General features: G+C 42.1%; 1 protein-coding gene across 1 annotated transcript; it reads right to left on the reverse strand.

Moving 5' to 3' along the window:
* Nucleotides 1–561: 561 nt before the first annotated feature.
* LOC127049417 (uncharacterized) lies at nucleotides 562–20,576 on the reverse strand. Its single transcript, XM_050950166.1, has 3 exons — nucleotides 20,517–20,576; nucleotides 2,153–3,134; nucleotides 562–1,133 (listed from the first exon to the last, which is right to left on the reverse strand). The coding sequence occupies exons 2-3, from the start codon at nucleotides 2,823–2,825 to the stop codon at nucleotides 640–642; spliced, it is 1,167 nt and encodes a 388-aa protein (XP_050806123.1). The 5' UTR covers nucleotides 2,826–3,134; nucleotides 20,517–20,576; the 3' UTR covers nucleotides 562–639.
* Nucleotides 20,577–21,562: the final 986 nt, after the last annotated feature.

The following is a 21,562-nucleotide window of genomic DNA, read 5'->3' on the forward strand; positions in this document are numbered from 1 at the left end:
GAAATGCCTGTAGTCATCCTGGGTGACCCAGCCATGGCTCATGAAGCCATACACAGGCAGCCTGGACAGTAGTCAGGAGCTGTTCAACTATAGGCTGAGCAAGTGCAGAATGGTGGTAGAATGTGCATTTCGCCATTTAAAGGCGCGCTGGTGCACATTACTGACTCGCTCAGACCTCAACCAAACCAATGTCCCCATTGTTATTGCTGCTTGCTGTGCGCTCCACAATCTCTGAGAGAGTAAGGGGGAGATCTTTATGGCTGGGTGGGAGGCTGAGGCAAATCACCTGGCCGCTGATTACATGCAGCTGGACACCAGGGCGATTAGAAGAGCACACCACGAAGCGGTGCGCATCGGAGAAGCTCTGAAAATGAGTTTCATCACGGGCCAGGGTATGGTGTGACTGTTGTGTTTGTTTCCCCTTGATGAACCCCACCCCCTTAATTGACTCATTCCCTGTAAGCAACCCACCCTCCCCCTTCGATTACAGCTTGCTTAAGGAAATAAAGTCACTATCGTTTAAAAATCATGTATTCTTTATTAAAAAGTCACTATAAAAAGAAGGAGAGAACTGACAAGGTATCCCGGGTGTGGTTTGGGAGGAGGATAGGAGGGAAGGAAAAGGCTACTAAAAATATTTCAAAGTAATAACAGCCTTTTGGTTGGGCTGTCCAAAGGGGTGGAGTGGGCAGGTGCATGAAGCCTTCCCCCACGCGTTCTTACACGTCTGGGTGAGGAAGATATGGAACATGGTGAGTGGTGAGGCTGGTTACACAGGGGCTGCAGCAGCACTCTGTGACCCTGCTGCTGTTCCTGAAGCTCCACTGGACGTCGGAGGATGTCAGTTTGATCACGCAGCAGCCCCAGCATTACATCCCGCCACTGTTGATCTTCCTGCCGCCACCTCTCATCTCGAGCGTCTCTCCTCTCCTCACGTTGGTCCCTCCTGTCCTCACGTTCACTGGCATCTTTCCTGTAATTTGATACCATGTCCTTCCACTCATTCAGATGAGCTCTTTCATTGCGGGTTACTTCTATGATTTCCGAGAACATTTTGTCTCGTGTCTTTTTTTTCCTCCGCCTTATCTGAGATAGCCTTCGGGATGGAGTAGGGAGGCTTGAAAAATTTGCAGCTGTATGAGGGAGGTAAAAAAGGGAGAGAAGTATTTAAAAAGATACATTTTACAAAACAATGGTTATACTCTTTCACAGTGAACAACACTATTCACCTTACATAGCCCATGTGATTTCACTACAAGGTCGCATTTTGCTTCTTAATATTGAGTGCCTGCGGCTCTGGTGTTAGAGATCTCACAGACGCAGGTCCGGGCAGCAGAATTCAGCTTGCATGCGGCCATGGTAAGCCACTGTCTTTCGGCTTCTGCAGCCTTCATATACATAGTGCCCTCCTTTCCCAAATACCAAGCAAATCCCGTTCAGTGATGCTTCTTTCCTGTTAACATGCAGCAGCAGAAACCAGCCCCCCATCTAATTCTCTGGGATGACTGCTTTACTCCTCCCCCCACCGCGTGGCTGGTATCATGGAAGATCACTGCTAATCACACCCCCTCCCCCCCGCCACCGTGTGGCTGGTAGCAGGGAAGATCCCTGCTAGCCAAACGCGAAAAAGCTCAGTGCCATTACCCCCCTCCACTCGGCTACCTGCAGGGAAGGATTTCTTTTAAGCAACAGGCAAACAGCCCAGTAGGAATGGCCATCTCTGTCCTCTTAATTAAATTCCTGAATTTCAACCAGGTTACCATGAATGACATCACTCTCCTGAGGATAACAACAGCGAGATAAAGAACAGATGTTGCTTGAATGCCAGCAATCACCGGGACCATACGCACTAGGCTTTGTCATGCAATGATACCAGATTACTTGCTACATGCATGGTATGGTCAAGTGTCCTACCATGGTGGATGGAATAAGGCTGCCTTGCCCAGAAACCTTCTGCAAAGGCTTTTGGAGTACCTCCAGGAGAGCTTCATGGAGCTGTCCCTGGAGGATTTCCGCTCCATCCCCAGACATGTTAACAAACTTTTCCAATAACTGTACTGGCCGCGAATGCATCCCAAGTCCTCAGGGCAAATCAATCATTAAAAAACGCTTGCTTTTAAACCATGTTTTATATTTACAAAGGTACACTCACCAGAGGTCGCTTCCATCGCTTCATTGTCTGGGCTAGTGGCTTGGGAGGGCTGGGAGAGTAATTCCATCTGGGTGAGAAAAAGCTCCTGGCTGTTCGGGAGAACGGAGTGCTGTGTGCTCTCTGCAAGCTCGTCCTCCTCTTCCTCCTCCTCCTCATCTTCCCCGTCCGCAGAATCCTCAGCCATGACTGAGATTACCACCCCCATCTCGGAATCCACGGACATGGGTGGGGTAGTGGTGGTGGACCCCCTTAAAATTGCATGCAGCTCCGCGCAGAAGTGGCATGTTTTCGGCCCTGCCTCGGACCTTCCATTTGCTTCTTTGGTTTTCTGGTAGGCTTGTCTGAGCTCCTTAACTTTCACTCTGCACTGCACTGAGTCCCTGATGTGGTCTTTCTCCATCATAGCCTTGGAAATTCGTTTAAATGTTTTTTCATTTCGTCTTTTGGAACAGAGTTCTGTTAGCACAGAATCCTCTCCCCATATAGCGATCAGATCCAGTACCTCCCGTGCGGTCCATGCTGGAGCTCTTTTTCGATTCTCAGGAGACTGCATTGTTACCTGTGCTGATGAGCTCTGCGTAGTCACCTGTGCTGGTGAGCTCTCCACACCAGCGATACAGGAAATGAAATTCAAAAGTTCGTGGGGCTTTTCCTGTCTACCTGGCCAGTGCATCCGAGTTCAGTTTGCTGTCCAGAGCGGTCACAGTGGTGCACTGTGGGATACCACCCGGAGGCCAATACCGTCGATTTGCGGCCACACTAACCCTAATCTGATATGGTAACACCGATTTCAGCGCTACTCCTCTCTCGGGGAGGAGTACAGAAACCGGTTTAAAGAGCCCTTTATATCGATATAAAGGGCCTCGTTGTGTGGATGGGTGCAGCGTTAAATCGGTTTAACTCTGCTAAAATTGGTATAAACACCTAGTGTAGACCAGGCCTTTAATATCAACAGTTCAGAATATCTTCCTGGCTCTTTTCCCTGTACAAATACCATAATTAGTAGCCTGTAATTAAATAGTCTACATATTTAGAAATTGGTCAAGTGCCCACTGCTTGACACTATTGAAATAATAGTATTATTTAATTGCTAGTGTGTACAATGTTATGTTTTTTCATAATTATGATACATAGATTATATTTTACTTTATCCTATTCAGTAATAGAGCCCTTTCCCTAATCCTCTCCCATTTAGCCTGAGACTCACTTCCCTGATGTACCTTGTTAATGTGGGGAAAGATTTCACTCACCACTGTATGTGCTATACATGTTCTGTGGATAAAGAAACTACTGTGCTGTCCAGTCCCTTTTACAAGCACTACATTTAATCACAATTATTTTAAAATAAAAAATATGGAAAAAAATCATTGTAAGTGTCCTAAAGGTTCTATATTTATCCTCTATTGGGATATTTTTTTCCAAAATACTACTCCACTAGATTACTAAATATAATCTGTATTAGATAGAGTTTACTTCAATCCATTATACATTTGTTTAATAGAATTAATGTTGAGTTATTTATTTCTTCTGAAAAATTAATAGAATAAAAAATATCTTCAGCTACTAATGACCAGTATGTGTTGTTATTATTAAAACATTTACCCAATGTGATTTCTGTACAACTGATTTTGCACAATATTACCATTATTATTTGAAGTGTCAATACAGAAAAATGTAGTGTGACAATGTCTTCTGCACCTAGAATAGATTAGATTTCAGTGTACCATTATCAATATTCCTCCATGCATCTACCCTGAGCATAAATACAAATTCAAGAGAAGGCCTGGTTTAACTATAATGTAATCTGAAAGAATTAACCTAGCTCTGGGACATTTGATCTGGCATGTTACATAACAACTGCAAGTTATTACAGGATCAGAAACCAACCACTCCAAGGGAAAGTTTTGCCCTTTTTCATTTCACAGTCTTTTCAATAACGCACCCCAGCTTCAATGTACCATTTATATTTAAAATAACACAGTCATCGGGAGCCAAAAAAATCTTACAGCATTAGAGATGAAAAAGCGTTATATTGGGATAGCGGTGGGGTAGCGGTGGCAGGGCTCTGATGGTGATTTAAAGGGACCAGGACTACCAGCAGCAGCCAGAGCTCCAAGCCCTTTAAAGCGACACCCAAGCCCCGCTGCCGGAGCCCCAGCGTAGCAGCAGTAGGGCTCCAGCGGTGATTTAAAGAGCCCCAGGCTCCAGACGCTGTGGGGAGCCCCGGGCCCTTTAAATTGCTGCCCAAGCCCTGCTGCTGGAGCCCCGGGGTAGTTGGGGCAGGACTCTGGAGGTATTTAAAGGGCCCGGGGCTCCCCGCAGCAGCCAGAACCCCGGGCCCTTTAAATCTCCGCCTGAGCACCACTGCTGGATATAACACAGTAAAGCAGCCCCGCCCCCTAGAGCACTGCTTTATCATGTAATATCCGAATTCGTGTTGTATCGGGTCACGTTATATTGGGGTAGAGGTGTACCCTAATTTATAATAAAAGTAAGCACACTCTTGCCATAAACTTGCATACAGTAGTCATGATTAAAGTTTATTGTTTTTGAAGGAAACTTCTATAATTTCAAATAAATCTGCCAACGTGCAATAGGAGAAAAAACAACAGTAAAAATACATTAACTCCCCACTTAACGTCCTCTCGCTTAATGCTTTTTCAATCTTACATCCCTGTTCAATTACAGAACATGCTCCATTTAAAGTCTATAACGTCGTTTGGGTGCCTGCTTTGTCCACAGCTGGCAGCCCCCTAATCAGCTTCCCTAGCGCCCTCCCCCCCACACACACACAGCGCCTCCTGCCCGCTGGCAGACCCTACAGAACAGCGTCTTCCCCTTCCTCCCCCCACCTCCTGCCTGCAGCCATCAGCTGGTTTGCAGTGTTCAGGAAGGAGGAACAAGGACTCAGTGTGCGGGCTCCCCCTCCCTCCTCTGCCTCCCGAACGCCGCAAACCAGCTGAGGCAGGGGAGAGAGGGGGGAATTCACGACGAGTCCTTGCTCTTCCTCCCTCCCTCTTGCTCCCTGAATGTCATAAGCCAGCTGATTGCTGCGGGCAGGAGGGAGAGGAGAGGAGCAAGGACGCAGCACACCTCCCCTCTGCCTCCTGCCTGCAGCAATCTGCTGGCTTGCAGTGTTCGGGAGGCAGGGGGAGCCTGCACGCTATGTCCTTGCTCCTCCCCCTTCCCTCCCGAATGCTGCAAGCCAGCTGATTGCCGCGGGCAAGGGGGGGGAGGAGCAAGGATGAGGCGGGGGGGGAAGAAGAGGCAAGTTAAGGGTGGGAGTTTGGAAGAAGGGTTGGAGTGGACAGGCCGAGGGTTGAGCCCCCCACCCCTGGTGCTTGCAGAGTAGGAGAAGCTGCTGCTACCACTGTACAAAGTGCTTCTCCTAGCCTACAGCACCTTCAGCCTCCTTGCCTGCCTCATTGTCTCCAGTGCCAGTGAGCTGTGCCTCTGTGGGGTAAGGTGGGAGCACCTCTCAACTACTGTACTGTACTGTATGGCAAAAAAAAATTTTCCCTGGAACCTAACCTCCCAATTTACATTCATTCTTATAGGGAAATTGGATCACTTAACAACATTTCACTTAAAGTCACATTTTTCAGGAACATAACTACAACGTTAAGTGAGGAGTTACTGTAAGATTACAGTCTCTTTAATGTATGAGAAATAAGAAATGCATTTGTTCTTCCATTTCTATTTTTGTCAGCATGAAGGCCTTGTAGCACGTCATTTTTAACTTGTTTATTTTTCACTTCTATCATGTACTCTAACAATTATTTTTTCTTTGCATTGATTTACAGCTAAAGTAAAGATGCAACAAAAATTTTGTCAAGCTGTATAGTTCTTGTCAGGGTTCCCTCCACACTCTGAACTTTAAGGTACAGATGTGGGGACCCACATGAAAGACCCTCTAAACTTATTTCTACCAGCTTAAGTTAAAACCTCCCCAAGGCACAAATTCTCCCTTGTACCTTGGATTAGGTAAACACTGCCACCACCAAGTGATTCAAACAAAGAATCAGGGAAAGTACCACTTGGAGTCCTATTTCACCAAAATATCTCCCCAAGCCCTACACCCGCTTTCTTGGTGAGGCTTGAGAATAAACAAGGTGAGCATAGACCAGCCTTGGGGTTTTAGGATACTAAAAAACCCAATCAGATTCTGAAAAAAAAACCCAGAACTTTATTAGAAAGAAAAAAGGTGAAAAGAGTACCTCTGTAAGATTAGAACGGATGATAATCTTACAGGCAATCAGATTCAAAACACAGAGGGTTTCCCTTTAGGCAAAACCTTAAAGTTATAAAAAGGAAAAACAGGGATACACATTCCCCGCAGCACAGAGAAATTCATAAGCTAAAACAAAAGATAATCTAATGCATTTCCTTTCTAAATACTTACTAACTCCATAGGAGTTGGACTGCTTGCTTCCTTGATCTGTCTCTGGCACAAGCCACACAGAACAGACAGAACAAAGCCTTCCACCTCTCCTGAAATACACTGTAATACACATGACTGTAATGTTGGTGTGGATGGGTACAGCTTGCTCAGAAAGGACAGACAGGTGGAAAAGGGAGGAGGTGTTGCCTTATATATTAAAAATGTACACACTTGGACTGAGGTGGAGATGGACATAGGAGACGGAAGTGTTGAGAGTCTCTGGGTTAGGCTAAAAGGGGTAAAAAAACAAGGGTGAGATCATGTTAGGAGTCTACTACAGGCCACCTAACCAGGTGGAAGAGGTGGATGAGGCTTTTTTTAAACAACTAACAAAATCATCCAAAGCCCAAAATTTGGTGGTGATGGGGGACTTCAACTATCCAGATATATGTTGGGAAAATAACGCAGTGGGGCACAGACCATCCAATAAGTTCTTGGACTGCATTGCAGACAACTTTTTATTTCAGAAGGTTGAAAAAGCTACTGGGGGGAAGCTGTTCTAGACTTGATTTTAACAAATAGGGAGGAACTCATTGAGAATTTGAAAGAAGGCAGCTTGAGTGAAAGTGATCATGAAATCATAAGAGTTCACAATTCTAAGGAAGGGTAGAAGGGAGTACAGCAAAATAGAGACAATGGATTTCAGGAAGGCGGATTTTGGTAAGCTCAGAGAGCTGATAGGTAAGCTCTCATGGGAATCAAAATTTAGGGGAAAAACAATTGAGGAGAGTTGGCAGTTTTTCAAAGAGACATTATTAAGGTCCCAAAAGCAAGCTATTCCACTGGGTAGGAAGGAGAGAAAATGTGACAAAAGACCAGTTTGGCTTAACCACAAGATCTTGCATGACCTACAAAATAAAAAGGAGACACATAAAAAATGGAAACTAGGTCAGATTACAAAGGATGAATATAGGCACACTACACAGGAATGCAGCGGCAAGATTAGAAAGGCAAAGGCACAAAATGAGCTCAAACTAGCTACAGGAATAAAGGGAAACAAGAAGACTTTTTATCAATACATTAGAACCAAGAGGAAGACCAAGGACAGGGTAGGCCCACTGCTCAGTGAGGAGAGAGAAACAGTAACAGGAAACTTGGAAATGGCAGAGATGCTTAATGACTTCTTTGTTTCGGTCTTCACCGAGAAGTCTGAAGGAATGCCTAACATAATGAATGCTAATGGGAAGGGGGTAGGTTTAGAAAATAAAATAAAAAAAGAACAAGTTAAAAATCACTTAGAAAAGTTAGATGCCTGCAAGTCACCAGGGCCTGATGAAATGCATCCTAGAATACTCAAGGAGCTAATAGAGGAGGTATCTGAGCCTCTAGCTATTATCTTTGGAAAATCATGGAAAATGGGAGAGATTCCCAAAGACTGGAAAAGGGCAAATATAGTGCCCATCTATAAAAAGGGAAATAAAAACAACCCAGGAAACTACAGACCAGTTAGTTTAACTTCTGTGCCAGGGAAGATAATGGAGCAAGTAATTAGGGAAATCATCTGCAAACACTCGGAAGGTGGAAAGGTGATAGGAAATAGCCAGCATGGATTTGTAAAGAACAAATCATGTCAAACAAATCTGATAGCTTTCTTTGATAGGATAACAAGTTTTGTGGATAAGGGAGAAGTGGTGGATGTGGTATACCTAGACTTTAGTAAGGCATTTGATACAGTCTTGCATGATATTCTTAACAATAAACTAGGCAAATACAATTTAGATGGGGCTACTATAAGATGGGTGCATAACTGGCTGGATAACCGTACTCAGAGGGTAGTTATTAATGGTTCCCAATCCTGCTGGAAAGGTATAACAAGTGGGGTTCTGCGGGGGTCTGTTTTGGGACCAGCTCTGTTCAATATCTTCACCAACGACTTAGATATTGGCATAGAAAGTACGCTTATTAAGTTTGCAGATGATACCAAACTGGGAGGGATTGCAACTGCTTTGGAGGATAGGGTCATAATTCAAAATGATCTGGACCAACTGGAGAAATGGTCTGAGGTAAACAGGATGAAGTTTAACAAAGACAAATGAAAAGTGCTCCACTTAGGAAGGAACAATCAGTTTCACACATACAGAATGGGAAGAGACTGTCTAGGAGGGAGTACGGCAAAAAGGGATCTAGGGGTTATAGTGGACCACAAGCGAAGTACGAGTCAACAGTGTGATGCTGTTGCAAAAAATGCAAACGTGATTCTGGGATGCATTAACAGGTATGTTGTAAACAAGACACGAGAAGTCATTCTTCCGCTCTACTCTGCGCTGGTTAGGCCTCAGCTGGAGTATTGTGTCCAGTTCTGGGCACCGCATTTCAAGAAAGATGTGGAGAAATTGGAGAGGGTCCAGAGAAGAGAAACAAGAATGATTAAAGGTCTTGAGAACATGACCTATAAAGGAAGGCTGAAAGAATTGGGTCTGTTTAGTTTGGAAAAGAGAAGACTGAGAGGGGACATGATAGCAGTTTCCAGCTATCTAAAAGGGTGTCATAAGGAGGAGGAAGAAGAAAACTTGTTCACCTTAACCTCTAAGGATAGAACAAGAAGCAATGGGCTTAAACTGCAGCAAGGGAGGTTTAGGTTGGACATTAGGAAAAAGTTCCTAACTGTAAGGGTGGTTAAACATTGGAATAAACTGCCTAGGGAGGTTCTAGAATCTCCATCTCTGGAGATATTTAAGAGTAGGTTAGATAAATGTCTATCCCGGATGGTCTAGACAGTATTTGGTCCTGCCATGAGGGCAGGGGACTGGACTCGATGACCTCTCGAGGTCCCTTCCAGTCCTAGAATCTATCAATCTATGAACAACAGGGAAGTAGCACACAGGAAAAATAAACCACCAGTGGTTATCCTGCCTGTTTACAAAGACAATAAGATTTGGGGGTATATCTGTGAGGCAAACAAGAAAACTCTGCAACCTATACCTAGGAAGTAAACAGGCAGTGTGCTTATATTTATGAAAATGAGATCTCAGCCAGGTTTGGTTGAAAAGCTGAAGACAACATTGGGTTAGATAAAATTACTTTAGCCAGGACGTTAAGTTTAATCTCTAGACAGCATTTTACAATTTTGTTTTATCTCTAACCATTTGTTTCTAATACCCTCACTCACTATCACTTTAATCTTGAATTTCTGTTAACAAATGTATCCCGGTTTTCACTATAAATATACCTAAGAGCTTTGATATGAAGCAAGGTGCTGATTCTGGGTTGAACAACACAAACTGGTGTGCATATTGTTCTTTTGGGGACAGGGTATTACTGTCAGTGTAGAGTGGATAGAAGGCTGGGCATGACAGCAGAATATTTCACCAAGGGTGCACCTACTGTTAACCTGCAAGGCAAAGTAAGTGGTGACAGAGTCCAAAGGAGAGTGCTTGGGTGGCTAATAAGCTGGTGGTGTCAGGGAGCTAACAGCCAAGTAAGCTCAAGCAAGATACTCCTTCTCTCAAGTGTGAGGGAAACAAGGTGACTCACAGTCCTGGGTGCCCTGAGAATCATCAGATTTTATCACCTCTTCTGTTTAATGTGCATGTTAGCTTCCCTAGGAGTGTGAAGGAGTGTACTTACGCCATCCGATCTTAAACCAAACTTGCACCCCTTGATAATCTGTACATTACCTGATAACCAGAAACTTCTATGCTTAAACTCTGTACCGTTTTTTTAAATTTATTTAAACATCATCTTAATAAAATTTTTATATCACTTTAAGGGACAAGCTGGAGCCTATAGCCAGGACAGCCTAGTATGTAATCAACGAGGCCCGCCCAACCTTAGGATGGGCTATTTAAACAGGAATATGGACACGGGAGAGGATTCTCTCTCCCAGCATCCAGGAGACTAGTCTAACCAGACTCAGACACTTTGTTTGATGACTAAGTTTGGAAGCTTTGAACCAGGGTCCTGAGCTGAGAACATTACATACTGTTTGTTGTAATTGCTCCTGTCCTGTAACCTTATTAAAGAAGACATGCTATTGTGTTGTTATGTGTTGGGTTCTCCTTTCCCAGCTCTGCTAACATGATTTTGGCGATGCCTAATTGGGGAAAATAAGGTGGGGCTTCCCTGCAGTGCCACAACTGGTCACAAGAGGGCATGCAGGAACTTCCCACACCTTTACAGGGAAATGCTGAGGTGATTTTGGCCACAGCCAAAAATGTCAACAAATTGATAATCAGCTCTATGACTCTTCAAGAAAACCTAGAATTAATAGTCTCCTCTTTATCAGTGTGTTATCCAATATAATTAGCTTTCACCTAGGTGTGAATCTTAAATTTAATCCTCATGTGATGCTAACCGGTAGAAGGAACCAGGGGAGCTAGCCAGAGCTGTGCAGTCTCCTTTTATTGAGGGTTTATGACAAATGTTTGTGAAAGTGTTTTGCAACACCAGTGTTATTAAACTTCTGAATGTGCCTAGATTCTTAAGTATTTCTTTGGCTTTGGCTGACCAGAGGTTGGGTTGCTCCCTTTCTTTTCTGATACAGTTGTCACAATAGGTTGCTTCACATCCATATTCTATTACTGCAATGTGTTTTACTTAGGACTACCCCTGAAGACCATTCTGAAGTTTAGCTACGGCAGAATCCCATATTTTAAGTGAGAGAGATAAGGTGGACAAGGTAATACCTTTTATTGGACCAACTTGAGAGACAAACTTTCAAGAGCGATCGCTTTAGATCTGACCTACCAATCCCCATCCTCAAAGAAACCTGCACAATACTTTTAAATTCATAACCTTGCTAGACACTAAAAATCACGGTTTTAATAAAGATACTCTATCTATGGCCTATTATAACAATCTGTAACTTATTAACCTCATAGACAATGCGGGCGGGACATGTAGGGTCACGTGTTCTGGCAGATTTCTGCTTGGCCTGCCGAGGGAGAACATAAAAACGGCCATACTGGGTCAAACCAAAGGTCCATCTATCCCAGTATCCTGTCTTCCAACAGTGGCCAATGCAAGGTGCTTCAGAGGGCACGAACAGAGCAGGAAATCATCAACTGATCCATCCCCTGTCCCCATTCCCAGCTTCCGGCAAACAGGCTAAAGACACCATCCCTGCCCATCCTAGCTAATAGCCCTTAATGGACCTAGTCTCCATGCATTCTTTTTGAACCTTGTTATAGTTTTGGCCTTCACAACATCTTCTGGCAAGGAGTTCCACAGGTTGACTGTGCGTTGTGTGAAGAAATATTTCCTTTTGTTTGTATTAAACCTACTACCTATTAATTTCATTTGCTGGCCCCTAGTTCTTATGTTATGAGGAGGAGTAAATAACAACACTTCCTTATTTAGTTTCTTCACACCAGTCATGATTTTATAGACCTCTATCATATCTCTTCTTAGTCGTCTCTTTTCCAAGCTGAAAAGTCCCAGTCTTTTTAATCTCTCCTCATAGGGAAGCTGTTCCATACCCCTAATCATTATGGTTGCCCTTTTGAACCTTTTCCAATTCGAATATATCTTTTTTGAAATGAAGTAACAACATCTGCAAACAGTATTCAAGATGTGCGTGTGCCATGGATTTATATAGAGGCAACATGATATTTTCTGTCTTATTATCTATCCTTTTCTTAATGACTCCCAACATTGTTAGCTTTTTTGACTGCCACTGCACATTGAGTGGATGTTTTCAGAGAACTATCCACGACTCCAAGATCTCTTTCTTGAGTGTTAGTAGCTATTTTAGACCCCTATTGTTTTATATGTATAGTTGGGATTATGTTTCCTAATGTGCATTACTTTGCATTTATCAACATTGAATTAATCTGCCATTTTGTTGCCCAATCACTCAGTTTTGTGAGATCCCCTTTAACTTTTTGCAGTTTGCTTTGGACTTCACTATCATGAATAGTTTTCTATCATCTGCAAATTTTGCCACCTCACTGTTTACCCCTTTTTCCAGATCATTTATGAATATGTTGGACAGTACTGGTCCCAGTACAGACTCCCGGAGGACACCACTATTTACCTCTCTCCATTCTGAAAACTGACCACTTATTCCTACTTTGTTTCCTATCTTTTAACCAGTTACTGATCCATGAGAGAAATCTTCCCTCTTATCCCATGACAGCTTATTTTGCATAACAGCCTTTGGTGAGGGACCTTGTCAAAGGCTTTCTGAAAATGTAAGTACCCTATGTCCACTGGATCACCATGGTCCAGATGCTTGTTGACACCCTGTGACGTTATCTGATTAGAATATGATGATATGGATCATTGTTGCAACTACTGTTATATATTTGCAGCAAATACTGTACAAAGGTTGTCAAGTGAGGTGTCCATGAAAAGGTTATGATTATGCTATCTTTATGCATGTATCATTTTTAAAGTTATAAGTATTGGCTCTATACCTGGATTTCAAATGTTTGCTCCTAGGGTAACGCTCACGAAGTAATTAGCCAGCACATCATGGAGAGACTGTTCAAATTGAGTGGAACACCAAAAGAATATTTAACTGACAATGGACCATGGGAAACGCCCATCTACACTTAATAGAATTTCCTGCCAACACTAGGCGAAATGCATGGACACGAGATTTGCCCGTGTAACTCCAAACTCCATCTTGTTGCTGTGATTTTCCATAGTAAAAACAATCGAATGCCCTCCACACAGAAAAAGTTATAAAAGGCTCTAGAACCACCTCCACTTTGTCTTCAATCCTGCTTCTTACCTCTGAAGGAACTTTGCTACCAACTGAAGCTCTGAACAATGGACTGAATGACCCATCCAAGCTGTGGATGTACTCCAGAGACCATTCAAAAACAATGAAGACTAAAGGAAATTAGATACACTGTAACATACAAGCTGTAAAAGAAAGGGTGGTTGGGAGGAAGGGCCAATTTTATAAGGTCCAGAGTCCAGGTAACAGATAAAAGCTCACTGAGGCTAATAAATAACTAATTAAACAATACCTAATAGAGCAGTCTAAGGCAGCTCAAGTGAAGATAAACAGGATAAATATTTCAAATACTTTCAGTAACTAACTTCCCTACTGTACTTCTAGCTTCACAATACATTATGACTAAAATAAACCAAATACTCAGATTTAATAATTATTTTTACATTAAAAAAAGCACATTTCCCACTGCCTTAGAAAAAATAAGTGCCCGCAGACTTCTCACTACAATTGGGAAATCCAGAAGTCTCCAGGAGTCATCTTCTTGAAGAGAAGAAAAAATTTGTGATGCTCAGGTGATATGTAACCTCTCCATCCCCTTTTTAAAGAACAGTTCTGCATAATATTAAAAACTGTATTAAACAGTATTACACACTTTATTAAATAAAAAAAAATGAAAACATTAGTCTTCCAATTGAAAACCTGATTCCAGTTCCCCATCTCTAAAATGAGGATAACAATACTTCCTTTCTCCCACCTTCTGTCTTATCTACTTAGAGGCTAAGCTCCTCAGGGTCAGTGCTGTCTCTTATTGTATGTAATAGTGCTTAGGAAAAAAGGAGCCCTGATCTCAGCTGAGGCCTCCAAGAATTACTGTAACAGAAATAATAATGTTAGTATTAAAAATAATCTGACACAGAATCCAAATCATACAATTTTTATCACATTTACCACTCCTAAAAAAATAAATTAGGAAATGAAAAAATGAATAAAACAAGCTAACTTTTTATCTATGTTAATGATAACCCAATACTGTCACTTGAACTACTATCACGTTATCACTAAGATCTGAAGACATGCACAGTCAAAGAAAGTCCAATAGATGAATAGCATGACCTCTTCTGGGGTTAATTCTTCTTTCACTACACCAATGTTAGAATATTATCTACACTAAAGAGTCTGCTTTAAGGATAGTCATTTTTCCTTGGGTCCAATAGGTTCCATTTTTACAGCCATTATGTCATATTGAGGAAAGTTATCTGTTGATTAATTTGTCTGGTCTGCTCAGGAATTTTAATAGCTTGCTTTTAGTTATCTACACTGGATCTGACAACCAGCACTTAAGATCTTTCATACTTTTTTCCCTGAGAGAGTATTTTCCTTTCTGTCTTTTCTCTAGTGACAAATTATTCCTTTGCGAAGTTTACTGTATTTTCTGCCACTGCAGAAATGGCAACATCTATTTTAGATACAAAAAGCCAAATCAACAAATATTCAAATTTGTCATCTCAGATTTTACTCTATACAAATAGAGTAAGATTCTTGTTTATTCTTCTGACATTATTTATAAATTCCTATTTGCTTTTAATAAGGACATTCTACAGCCAAATGGGAAATACTTGCTGGAATCTGTCTTCCTTTTCTACTCCACGCTTTTTTAAATTTTTTTTCTTTTTTTCCCCCTCTTGACCACTGTGTATTAATATTTTGTTTGAAACAGATGGCTCCGGAGTATCAATATTCAAACCATGAGATTCAGAATTGGATTTTTTTCCTTCTCATTGAATAATACATATGAGGAAGAAAGAATCAATATATGACCCATCTATTTTGGCAGGTTTAGCAGGTCTCTCTTTTTTCCAAAGTTTCTCTACATGCCAACTCACAGAACTATTATCATCCTTCTTTCTATAATTTAAATTACTAATATTGTTTAAATTTCTTCTTTGACACATATTTCATTTATAAAGGCATTTTCCACCATTTTCTTAAACATAATCCTCCACATCCTCCTAATTAAATCTCCAGACCGCTGTCCTAACAATTCCACTGACAAATTCTAATTATAAATATCCCTGTTTCCCTTCTCAAAGTTATCAGTGGTGATCACTTCAACACTTCTGGAAGAACAAACATTACTTACATACCCAGAAATTCCTCAAGATATATTAATGCAAATAACACATCACTTGCACTGGTCCTTGGTTGACAGAGCAGTAGCTAACAACTGATCTATACCTTATTCCGTGAAGCTGAAACATTTTGATTTAGGTGTATGGATGGAGGTCTTTTTCAACCACCTACTAACATTCTATACTGAACTACTATTTAACAATCTGACCTTGGAATAAAGAACGAGCAGATGCTACTCAGAAATGGATCATATACATACATATAGTACTCATTTATTACAGAACAATTGTTCTGTTCCTTAGCTCTATTTCCTGGTTTTCAGAGGGTTAAGTTTTGCAAATGATGTTCTGAAGAACATGCCACGGCACCAGGCAACCATAACTCTGTATTAACAAAGTTTTGTCAGTGAATTTTCATAATATGCATCTTTGAGTTAATGTGAGATTAACCTTTCATCAAATGGGCCTGATATCTCTTTCCAGATTGAAAAAAACATTTTTATCAACTACTGAACTGGAACAAATTCACTTCACCTTTACCTCTTGAATGTCTAAATACTGTACCTCAAAGAAGGTGGCAAGGAAACAAAGTTGAAATATTCTCTCCTCCAATTTTACTGTCATTAACATACTACACCAATATTTTGGGGAAAATTCGAAAAGTTGTGTTTAAGGAAATACAAATATTATCATATCTTAAACCTAGATTATAAAGTCATACTGGGAACCAATACAATGCAAAGATTTTAATCCTCATCACTTTTAGGTTTGCATTCGAATTAGCCATATCACTTCTTCCTCATCTAAGTAGCTGGCAGTCAGTCATTTTCTCTATATATGCAATTTATGCAAATCATTGAATTCATCAAAGAAAAAAAAAAATCTATGAAGCTTAGTGAGGCAGAACTCTTTTTCCCACTTGTTTAGGGCAAGTGTATTTGTTCCCCACATTCATTGACACATTTTGTCAGAAGTCATACCTCTTAGCCTTATTTTATCTTAGTAGTTAAAAAACTAGAGAAAAACCTGTGTGTGTTCTTGGAACCTCCAATTCATGGACAACACCTTGTCCAACATTCTATGTTATGTATCTTGTTGTGCCAAAAAATTACCAACCTATTTACTTTTATTATTAAATTATATCACATGCAACATGTTCCTAAACATTTTCTAGATTATGACTGTTTTGCAGAGCACTTCATTTCACATATCCTATTCATGGGTTATAAAGGGATTATTAGAGTGTAAATCTTTATCTGACCTCTTTTATGACTAGAACTTGGGCAAAAAAATATTAAATTTTTTTTATGCCCCTTCAAAAATGAATACAAAAAGACAGGACACTAAAACTAACTCAGGTTAAATTCACTACACTTTTACATGTGATACTATGACCTCAATCCACCAAAGCACTGAAGCACATGCGTAGTCCTATTGACATAATGGGATTACTCTTATGCTTAGTCAAGCACTTGCTTAAATGCTTTCATGCATCAGGGACTATACAATTAGTTAGTAAAGACTGTTAAATAGAGCATGTATATCTTCAATATTTGTTCCCTTTCTAAAGGAGCAGAACTTTCTGGCGGGAAATCTATTGAGATCCTTCACAGGTCAATAGACAGTTCTGCCACTTGTTCTAAAATCTCTGTAAAAGATAAGCATACTGTGGCGGTCTGGTGGTCACAATACTGAGAGAATTAACAGTTAAACTGTTTAAAACAGAAGAATTAAAATAACATTATGATGGCACTCAAACTCATTTTTTGAATGATTCAATGCTTTATTTTCATTTTTGGTTTTAGGAGATCGGTAATACATTTGATCTAATATCATTTCCTTTTCCTCCCATAAACTTTGAAATTGAGAAAATAAAAAAAACCTAGGAGAGATTTTTTAGGTGTGTTCATCTGCTAATCTGACAGACAAAAGAAACTCAAAGTCTCTACTTGAATATTAAGCAATTCAATTCTATTGTCACTCTCCTTGCTCTACTCCTCACATCTGGTTACTTCTGAGGCTGTCTCTTCTTTACCACCACCCCATTCCTCAAACCTTTTCTGGAATTGGTCTGCATTCTTCCTCTTCCCATGCCCTTTGGGGGTCTTTTCTGGTCACTGCATATCTAAGCTCTATGCTGCTCCATTAGAGTGAAATTGGCAGAAGACTACTCAGTGAACAAACTTTCAGTGGCTAGGCAGAAGCAGATCCAAACAAAGTAAGCTTGAGTTAATTTCCATAAGGTGTTACTGTGATCATCCATTACAATGTACCATCACAAAATAATTTCTAGCATGACAGAGCCAAGGAAACAGGTAGGATAGGTGCAGTTTTGCATGATATAAACATTCACTGGCATTTCATTAAGCTATGTGTTGAATGCCACCAATAACCAGGGCAAACAAGACAGCAAGTTAGGACTGTAAATCTTCCTCGCCACCTCTCATTTCCAGGTTCCCTGAATTCACAGAATGCCAACTCCCATTTACAGTAAAATGAATCAAGCACACTATGTTGCTGACATTCCACCAACCATAAACTCTGATACATCAGAATTGGTTTAAGTAAAGGAGATACTATTTTAAAGACTGCATATTTTTAAGACTATTCAATATTTTTGTATCTCAACTGGTATATTTTTTTCCTAAGACCCGATCGACCTAAAAATTAGATCAACCAAGCTACACTGCTCGAGGCTGTGAAAAATTTCATGTCGTGATCACTATTGTTAGATCAACCTAACCCCCACTATAGACACAACTAGGTCCACAGAAGAATTCTTCAGTCCAGCTAGCTACTGCCTCTCAGAACAGTGAATTAACTACATCAATGAAAAAAAAAAGCCCTCAGTTCATGTAGGAAGAATCTATTCTACAGCAGCACAGCTGCAGCTGTAGCACTGGTAGTGCAGATGTAGCTTCAGTTTTCAGGAAAAGGATATTACCTACTGATGTGGATGCAGCAGCAAAATGAGGACAGACACATGGAATTAAGCAGCAGGCTGCAACTTTTATTAAACTTTAACCCATCATCCATACTCTCCTATACCAGGGATTTAATTGGTTCCAGTGTTGAGGTTACAGGACTCCTTACTATATAACCCACAACCTGGGGTAGACTCAGCTCTCTCAGAGTCCTAGGACTGCTCCCCTCCCTTGAGAAGGACAGAGGGTGCAGCAGGGTGAGGACCCTGGCCCATGAGAGCCACAAGATCTCACCCAATCACATGAGCCCAAAGCCCATCACCAAAATCCCAAATCTTTTACTTTCATTTTATTCACTTAACTGCACTGGAAAAGGGCCAAAAGTTGCAATGAATAAGCAACTCCACCCCAGTACCTCAATTAGGTACTAAACACATGCCTACTTAATCCACTGTGGCTTGACAGTGCTGCAAGGAAGGCAAAAAAAAAAATAATCTCCTGGTCCTCTACTAGTTGGCCCATTGGAGAAAAAAAATTCTTCCACATCCTCTAAACAGGCAAACAGCTAGATCCATAACGTCTGTTAGGCTGGGTTCCCATTCCTAATTCAGATGAGTACCGTGGACTGATCAAACAGAGCTGTAAGAAGCTCCACGTGACCCTTTCGTTGAGTTAAATCCAAGGAACTGAGGAATGCTGGCCAATCAGCACCTCTCTCCTCCAGTGGTCATTGGATGCCAGAGACTCCTGGGGGAGGAGTTACTTATTGTCCCATGACAGGAATTTGAAAATATTGCTGTTTAAATGGCTGTCTTCTATCTCATCCATTCTTTTGTCTCATTATACATTCAGAATTAGAATGCAAGTATTGCTCTAAGCAGTAATTACAATTGTCAGTGCAAGCCATCATGTTCACATGAAAAGATGGAGAAGTGAAAAGTTTAAGGTTTGTGATAATTAATGAAAGACGACAGAGTGAGTTTGACAAATGTCACGATTACAATAAAGGTAAAATCCCTCAGACTGTAAACTCTTCATGGCTCTTAAGTACATGTACAGCATGTTTTAGGCACCACTGCAACATTAATACAAAACAAATGATTTATTACTATATAAATACTGTTTCTTTATGAACAAAGTTTAAAATTTAAAGTTTATAATAAATGAATTTGGTGTTTTTTGGCAGCATCTCCCACTTTAGCATCCAGGTGCAAATCTTAGATTTAAACAGCCTGCAGTAAAAGCACACCCACTGTACTGCACTGTACTGCACCAAACATCATAGGAAAAACCTTGACAACCAATAGCCACAAGCATGCAGGTATTTGACCCAAAAAAAATGTGCTTTGCACTATGACTTGAAGGTTAATAGATTCCAGCTCTTGCAGCACAAGTATTCCTCCATTGGGCATCCTACCCTCAAAACATTCTGCAGGGGCAAAGACAGGGACTAACAGCATAAGCTTAGCTGATCTCAGCAACTGCAGTAGTGCAAAGGGGGGCAGGAGGAGAAAGGCAGATAATTCACAAAACGTACAAGGCTTTGCAAATTAAAAACACTGCCTTGAATTGCACCAACAGGAGAAAAAAGAATTAAAAGCAAATCATAGACCACTGGGGAACAGGGAGTCCTTCCACAGATTATTGCATTATTTTGGATTTCTTTCCTTCCTCTTTTTACACACGGAGGCGGTGAGGGGGAGGCCGGAGACGACAGCCTTGGCAGTGGTGGAGGCTCAGGGGGACCTCCTCAGTGGGGACACATAAAAAGGGGAAGAGCAGCGGAGGGCGCTGGCATGAGCGTTAGGGTGTAGTGTGCAGGGAGGAGGACATCGGAGGGGAGGGGGTCTCGGGGTATGGGACAGGGAGAAGGGGGAAGAGAAAGGGAGGGGAAACTCAGTGGGACACCCTGGGTGGGTCAGGGTGTGGCGTGGGAGGAGGGGGACATCCGTGGTACTGGGCAGAAGGGCACCCAGAACGGGAGGGGTGTCAGGCTGTGGCGCGAGGGTGTATGGGGGGGGGCCCAGGAAGGTGGCCGGATACCCCCGTCCGGAGGGCCGGGCCGCGCACGTCCCCAACGCCCTCTCCGCTCGCAGAGGCGGGGCCGGGAGGGCTAAAGGGCCGCTGCGGCCTCCAGATGCTCCGCCGCCCGGGACCCGCCGAGCGCCACAAGTCCCGGGGAGGGAGGGGGAGGAGCGCGCGGTGCCCGAGCCCGGTAACGCGAGCGGGGCAGGGGCCTGGTTACCTTGGCGACAAGAGCCGGAAGAGCCCGACAGCTGAAAGCACCGGAGTAGCCACAGACAGCTCCCAGCATGCAGCGCGGCTTCCCCTTTCCTTCTCTCCTCCCATCAGGCCACCTGCGCCACAGCGCCCCCTGCCGCTCCTCTGGCAGCACAGCGCTCTGACCCCTGCGGCGCGAAGGGTGGGTGGATGTGTGAGAGAGCCTGTCTCTGTGTAGAGCAGCGATTCTCAAACTTTTGTACTGGTGACCCTTTTCACATAGCAAGCCTCTGAGTGCGACTGCCCCTTATGAATTAAAAAACCTTTTTATATAGTTAACGCCATTATAAATGCTGGAGGCAAAGCAGGGTTTGGGATTGAAGCTGACAGCTCGTGACCAGCCCACATAATAACCTCGTGACCCCCCTGAGGGGTCCCGCCCCCCTCATCCCCCCCAGTATGAGAACCACTGGTGTAGAGGGATGGATGCATTTATTCCGTGTATGCACAACTGTAGGGAAGTTTGTGTTTGCATGCTGTGTGCCTATGTAGCGGAAGTGTGTGTATGTGTTCTATTGTGTAATGTTCATCGGTTTGTGTATCCGTGTAGGGGAGGTCCGTTGTCCACGGCTTGTGTGTAAGAAAGTGTATGAAAAAAGTGTCTCTGTGTAGGCAAGTCTGTTCCAGCGTGCATTGTATGTATTTGTGTGTAGGTGGGTAAAAGACTATGAGTCTTTGTGTAGGGAGGTGCATGTATTGCTGCATAGGTGTATACCTGTGTAAATAAAATTTGCAGCCTAACTCTTTGACTTTTAATCCTTTTGTTGGTTTGTGCATAAAAAAAATTGATGACATAAAATGTGTGTGTTCATGTCATAACATGTTTTTTAAAAGAGATGGGAACTCTAAAAAAAGTATTGTTTCTTAAAAAGTAAATGTCCTTGACTAGTAATTGCAGAAGAGCCAATGTATCATGCATTTCTCCTTACCTTTTTCTAGCTACATTAAATTACTCTGGAGAGAATTCTGCGCCACTGCAGAATGCAGAGTTTTGCAGAATTCCTTGGTTCC

This window comes from Gopherus flavomarginatus, chromosome 4 (assembly GCF_025201925.1).
Source record: "Gopherus flavomarginatus isolate rGopFla2 chromosome 4, rGopFla2.mat.asm, whole genome shotgun sequence".
Taxonomy (NCBI): Eukaryota; Metazoa; Chordata; order Testudines; family Testudinidae; genus Gopherus; species Gopherus flavomarginatus.

Coding starts and splice junctions, on each gene's coding strand:
- LOC127049417 (XM_050950166.1), bottom strand. CDS start 2,825: ATGCACTGGCCAGGTAGACAGGAAAAGCCCCACGAACTTTTGAATTTC. Junction 1,134..2,152: donor AGCGATGGAAGCGACCTCTG/GTGAGTGTACCT, acceptor TCCCTCATACAG/CTGCAAATTTTTCAAGCCTC.